The sequence below is a fragment of the Bidens hawaiensis genome, unplaced genomic scaffold, assembly GCF_021521415.1.
Source record: "Bidens hawaiensis isolate Kalapana, Puna unplaced genomic scaffold, B.hawaiensis_p1.1 tig00020222_1, whole genome shotgun sequence".
NCBI classification, from domain to species: domain Eukaryota; kingdom Viridiplantae; phylum Streptophyta; class Magnoliopsida; order Asterales; family Asteraceae; genus Bidens; species Bidens hawaiensis.
In genome coordinates, this window is record NW_027493075.1 from 262,940 (window position 1) to 269,656 (window position 6,717).

At 33.4% G+C, this 6,717-nt stretch overlaps 1 protein-coding gene across 1 annotated transcript; it reads right to left on the reverse strand.

Annotated features, from left to right (window-relative positions):
* Nucleotides 1-1,790: 1,790 nt before the first annotated feature.
* Nucleotides 1,791-6,091, reverse strand: LOC143560109 (putative magnesium transporter NIPA6). The gene is made up of 9 exons (XM_077048487.1): nucleotides 5,944-6,091; nucleotides 4,849-4,905; nucleotides 4,660-4,750; nucleotides 4,416-4,576; nucleotides 4,199-4,326; nucleotides 3,925-4,062; nucleotides 3,524-3,616; nucleotides 3,324-3,441; nucleotides 1,791-2,241 (listed from the first exon to the last, which is right to left on the reverse strand). Exons 1-9 carry the CDS (start codon nucleotides 6,071-6,073, stop codon nucleotides 2,150-2,152), a joined length of 1,008 nt encoding a protein of 335 aa, XP_076904602.1. The 5' UTR covers nucleotides 6,074-6,091; the 3' UTR covers nucleotides 1,791-2,149.
* Between the last annotated feature and the right edge of the window lie 626 nt (nucleotides 6,092-6,717).

A 6,717-nucleotide genomic window follows, 5' to 3' on the forward strand; every position in this document is an offset into this window, starting at 1 on the left:
TTGAACTTAATAAAATAATTAGATACTGTCACTAATATTGTTATGTTAGTGCCTTGTGAGCTGTGAACTAACAGTTCGCGCCCCGGCATATTCCGTCGTAGGTTGGGGTGCGACAATCGGTTTGATCACTTCCTCGTGTGTACCTTGATGCACCGCATATGACACATTTATGAATATTTTCATACTCCTTTCTAAACAACATACAATCATTCCGACATGTGTGTATTCGTTTGAATTTTAATCCCATCGAACACATCAATTTTTTAACTTGGTATATTGTTGCATGTAGCTCATTGTCATTCGGGAGAACGTCATGTAAAAACACTAATAGACTTGTAAAGCTCATATCTTTCCATCCGAAGTTTGTCTTTATGTTAAACAGTTTCAGCACAGCACTAAGCTTAGAATATTTCCCACACCTAGCATATAACGGTTTCTCCGAATCAACAAAAACATGCTTTAGTTTTTCATGGTATTTCTCACCAATAATATCATTATTGACACCAATATCAGTTTCAATGTCATTGAACATCTTTTTTAAATTATTAGGAAATATAAAATTGTTGTCATCGCCACAATGATCGTCATCATCATTTTTAATATTTTTTCGATGTTGGTCTTCGTTTTGGAAACGATTCACCATGTCTTGACCAAAAAGTGTAATTAAACATAAAACTCTTTGAAAACAAATGAAAAACAGGACATCTTTTACGCTTAGTTCATTAACATTTTTTTATATCATACAAGGACACGTAATTTTTTTCTTTGATTTTATTAGTTGATACTCTTCAGCAGCATAAAACCGTTCATGACACTTACAAAGGTTGGATGAAAACGCCCAACTTCATACATTGGACGATAACGATCGTTCTCCAAATAATCCATGTGTAATTTATAAGAAAATTGCAACATTTTATCAAATCCGTATTAGATCACTCGATCTAATATATTAACGATACCGATCTATATCCTAAATGAATGAATAAAACAACATTTTGCTAATCATATAAATTTTATCAAATCTGTAATAGATCCTCTAATAAATGTACAAATTAAATGGGTATATCTACCTAACGGCTGATGCAAACAGAGAACCTCTAAGAAGTAAATGAGATTGTGCCGTTTCCAAGCCGCTATGAATGAGCTTCTTCAAAATATTAATGGGTGTATCTAATCAATCTAGATATTAATGGTGCGCTGTTTTCAAGTCGCTATTAATGAGTTTCTTCAAAATAATTCTTGTTGTACAGTATGTATGTCTAATGTGAAATAGGGTTTTTTTTATCTATGTAAACCGTTTATTACAATAATTCACGGTGGCAAACTCATTTGATTCTTAACTATAAGGATAATAAGTAATTTACGGAATGGAATGGAGCAATTATTTTATGAGATTACTTATTTCAAACCAGTTACTTTTATGATAATATGTTGTTTTGTAAGCTAGGTATCCCATTTCATATTTTCGCTTAGACCAAGCGTAGTGGGGTGAGTTGTGGCGTTTAGGAGGGAAAACGCCGGGAACACCCCCCACGTGTTTTGGATGGCCAAAATGTTGTGTACAAAACTTTGAAGTTAAAAGGAGGTGGGATCAATGGTTTTTTCTTTTTTCGGAAGATGCCGTCATTTTCTGAAGGTACTGTCAAAACTGCTTTTCATTCAAACCAAGCTACAGAGCTACTAATTCAAAATGGAAATGGCTCGCTTTAACCAGAAAAAGTTTGAACCCAGTACCCAACCAACCCGCTTTACCATTGCTTAGCTTAGAGCATTATCATAAACCATTCTAATAAGCAATCTCAAATTTTAACATACTATTATTTTGGTCTTATACACACCTTATCAAAAGTAATGAATATCCAATTCAACAAGTACATCTTTGTATAAACTTGATGTGTATAATAGAAGGGAAAAAATTGTCTACACACAATAAAAGTAAAAGTAACACCCCATGGCTCAAACTAGGATCATACTCGAGAAAAGATAAGACAAAAAAATATGTACAAACCGCGATTGGTATCATAGCAATTTTCACCAAATAATCGGTTGATATCTGAGTTGATACAATCTTTGACAAAACTCTGTGTCACACACCTTGATTTGCTTAACTCCAAGAAATGGTAATCTGTAGAATCTTGAAACAATATTTCTAGTCGAAGTAATCAGAATTATGCACTGTGATTAGATGTTCATCCTCCTCGACGGCTTTTATGGGGTCTTGATCATACCATGTCACCGTTCCTGCAAAAAGTAGCAGCAGATGATTTTATCGAGGGTACTTGTGGGTGCATCAAGTTATGCACCTTGTGCATTGGTGCTTGTACTGCAAGTGTCGTTGTGCCTAACTCGCAGAGCTGGCTCACTGAGTCCACTCACCGAGTCAAGGGTTAACTAAAAACTTATAGACAAAGATCAGGCATCATACTGTTTCGCAATTCAATATTTAATTTCAAGGGCAAAAAGGTACATTAGTGGAATCATAATTTGATGATTTTTAACTTCATAACCACGTGGCTACTTTTAATATCAAAAGGGCAAACAAATGTGAGTCAAGCTTAAACTTGACTTGCGCTCGAACGGTTTATTATTATTATTAAATATCTAACTATTATACTTATATACATTATAATTATTTTTACATATATTTATACATAACAAAATATATATTATTATGTATAATAATATTTTTTATAATAATAAACAATAATTATATTTATACAAATAATAGGCTCGTAAGCCTAGTCAAGCTCAATATGTGAAGCTCGGGCTTGAGTTGTCAGTGAGCTAGTACCAAGTAGCTAACTAGGGTCATGTACACCTCACATATGTTTAGTTTTTTCACAAACATCAACTTATTATGTACTCTACTACTTGGGCTCGAGGATTTGATTTTAAAATTTCATGATTTGAAAAATGTCGCTATGTAAATTTAACAAGACTAAATTATCAAAGAAAGTAAAATATATTTCTCCAACATATTTCTTTGTTAGTTACCATTTACCAAACAAAATTAAAAAAAAAAAAAAAAACATATTTATAAGGATTGGCCAAATAGGAAATTAAATAATATCTATTTTTTGAAAGACTCTTGATTAGATGAGTGCCAACTTTACCCTCTTAATTTGATTTTGATGGTGGATGCATATGTTTTTATTAATATACAAACTTTCAAAAATATAAGTTTACAAGTATATCATAAGTCTGCAATATTTGACTCCACATATAGTTTCAGATACAAGTGTTTTTTTGTCATATGCCTATACTAATGACCAAATAAAATAAAAGTAAAGAACTAATCCAACTTATCTATGGATAGAACATACCTGGTGCAGGAGATGGATCTTGTTCTCTTGTGGAATGAAGAACAATTGTTCCCGAAAGAACAGTGATGAATCCGCATACTTCAGATGCTATATCACTAATACTCTGACCTTTCCAATCCTGCATACAGATTATTTGCTCAGTTATTTGTTGTTATAACAAATCTGAAAGAATTATTAAGAAATAAGAGATAGATAGATACCTGGAACATAATTACACTTGCAATGATTGTTAAAGAGGTGAACATCACATAATATATAGGGGATACAATTGCTGTGTTGAATGTATCCAAAGCCTGCAAATACCGTCAAGGGTAAAACGGTCATTTAGCTTGAATGACCCTTATAATTAGATGTTGCATGTTCATAGCCGGGTGGCCTATTTAAAGCAATCACGAGCATCAACATGAAGGGTACAATGGTCATTTACCTTTTCTGACTAACACTACACTGAAGTTCTAGCTTTCTAATGGAACATTTTACCCTTGAATGACCCTTATTATTAGATGCTGCATGTTCATAGTTGGGTGGCCTATCTAAAGCTCAAACTTTTTATGACCTATTATTATTCAAAACAATAAAAAATAAAGAAAATGAAAATTACCTTGTTTAGATAATTCAACTGTGTAATCACACACACGATAGCCACGGTGACAAAAACCCAAGTTTGAGGGTATGCAATCTGACTGATTCCCTCTAAAGTAAGCTTTATTGCAATACCAATCGCCTTTATGCTTACAACCTACAAATTAATATCATAAAACATAATATTTTTTAAAAAAGAATACTAAAGCATGAAACTTTAACCTACAAAATAATATTATAAAACATAATATTATTCAAAATTCAAAAAAGAATGCTAAAGCATGAAACTTTACCGTTAAAGAACCCATTAGAGAACAAATCCCCAAGTATATTAATATATTTGACTGCCCATATCGCGGTTCAAAATGCATCACGAGAGCCGCTACCAATGACAATGTAGCTGCTATGTATATTAAGAATGCTGAAAAAATAAACTAGTTTAGAAGGCGTTTAGATGTTCAGTTATCGACCTTTAGGATAAAGTTATTCTCATTCTGATATTAAGCCAACCTGGTTCAATTGCAAGATTCCATATTTCTTCAACAGAACTTGGTGTAGTTTCTTCAGGTGCGTGAATCACAACAACAACAGAACCAACTATGCATGAAACACATCCCAAAATGCCCATCTGCTTCAACCGTTCTTTTAACAAAAAGTGCGCCAAAACAGCACTGTTCAAATTTTGTAAATTAAAATCACAAATCATACCATTTTCAACAAAATAAAAATGTAAAGTAAGATTTAAATGTATTACCTAACGATTATACTCAATGCACCAAGTGGAGTTACAAGGACAGCTGGAGCATACGCATAAGCAACGAAATTGGCAGCCTCGCCAACAATCACTGCATATGTCATCAAAGATAATAATTGTGTTGATTATGAATTTATGATTACAAAAATAATTCAAATTTTTGAATAGTTTTGGTTATTGGCAACTTACTTGTTATCATGCCTGCCCACCAAAGTGGTTCTTGTAGGTAAGTATAACCTCCATGTCCTAAAATCATAATAAAGATAGAAAGGTTACATGTTACCTCATTTCGATTATGCGATTTCGCTTTATAAAACAAGCATTCTTCATATGAAATAGTCATAATTCACAACAAAAAGCCTTGTAGACATCTAGTTGGATAATATTTCAATGTCTATGGATTTATTTGTTAAATAAGGTCAATGATATAAAGTCAAACTGATTATTTTGATAACTTAAATTGAGAACTTTTTTTTAAACGACGGAATTGTATTACGAACAAGTGAGATTAGGAGGAAGTTATCCCAACCAAAAACACCTCAGCACATTAGTTTATAGTGAAGGAGAAAAGTTACACCAATATGGCCATTTAAAGCTACCATTTCTCGCACTATTTTTTATCCAAAGGAAGGACATAGCTTTAGGGGTTGTTTAATAGCCTCTTGATGATTCCATTAATAGGCTAGCTCTAAGTTAGTCAGCATTAAGCGTGTTTGGTTCTCCAGGATAGCAGCCTCTGAGTCAGTCAGCAAACCTCTTACCCATTAAACATGTATTCATGTTCATAACCCTTTGTCTGCCACTCACACACCGCCTCCTCCACCACCACCACATCGGCATACTTGGCACTTACTGGCTCAGAGTCTCTTAATCATTCAGACGTCTTACTGATTCAGCAGTTACTGTCTTCAAAAATCTTAGTTGGACAAACCTCTTTGCGATTAAACACCTTTTCGTTATCAAGAAAATACCGTGGAGAAGGTTCCTCTACATGCCAATATTTGACACCACAAAATGGGAACTTTTGTGAAAGTGGTGAGAATTTTATGAAATGGAAAAACGATTTCGGCAACTATCGAAAAACTATAATAATCCATTATAAACAACAGCTATTGTGATTAGAAATGAATTATGATTGATTAAGAAACGAAGTTTTTCAAATAAATCCATCCAGTCTTATTAATCATCATCATGTGAATAATAATAATAATAATAATAATAATAATTGAAAACCCTAAGCCTAATCATAATCATATCAGAAAATTAGAAGATGGAGATACCTACCTGCAGCGAAACCAGTGGAAGCAGCAGCACGCTTAAGCCCTTTCTTCTTCAATATGAAACTGGTCCCAATAAACCCGCTGGACAACACCGCGAGTATCAGCCCCGTCGAATTATCAGAAACACCACCCATCGATTCACTATGATTTCCCGCCAATCGAAACCAAAATCAGATTGAATAACAAGTGTATGTATCAATGTGTGTGGGGGTCTGATTGATTGATGTGAGAGGATATTCCAGTGAGGTTTTTTTCCGGTGGGCCCGTCTGATTACAACGCCATTGTTGCCAGCTCATTTGTAATGTAATCTCCCCCCATTGGATCTTGAATATATGTGTCATAATAATAATAATAATAATAAAATAACAATTATTTATAGTTTACACTTTACATAATCCACCCTTTTCTTTTTAATACTTGCACTTTAACTGGGATCTTGGAAACTGTATATTCGTTTCATTGGAATCACCAAAACTAAATGTTGAGGACTCGTGAGATATATCACTTTTGATAATACGAGTATTGTGATATACTAATAATTTGATGGTTGTTTAAATTCTTAATCAGATAAAACTTCGGTCATATGGTATACCCTATAGAGCATTACAGTGGTGCTGAAGTGACACAAATTGTGTTAGCCACTAGGATAGTGGGCTAGCTCACACTCACCCGCTATTCAAACAACCAATCAGATTTCTTTCATTTTCTTTTTTGATTTCCTCTTCGATTGTTTTTAAAATTATATTATATGAATAAATGAAATGGTAGAGAACGGAA

Coding starts and splice junctions, on each gene's coding strand:
- LOC143560109 (XM_077048487.1), bottom strand. CDS start 6,073: ATGGGTGGTGTTTCTGATAATTCGACGGGGCTGATACTCGCGGTGTTG. Junction 3,442..3,523: donor CAAGTGTAATTATGTTCCAG/GTATCTATCTAT, acceptor ATCTGTATGCAG/GATTGGAAAGGTCAGAGTAT. Junction 2,242..3,323: donor AGATCCATCTCCTGCACCAG/GTATGTTCTATC, acceptor TACTTTTTGCAG/GAACGGTGACATGGTATGAT.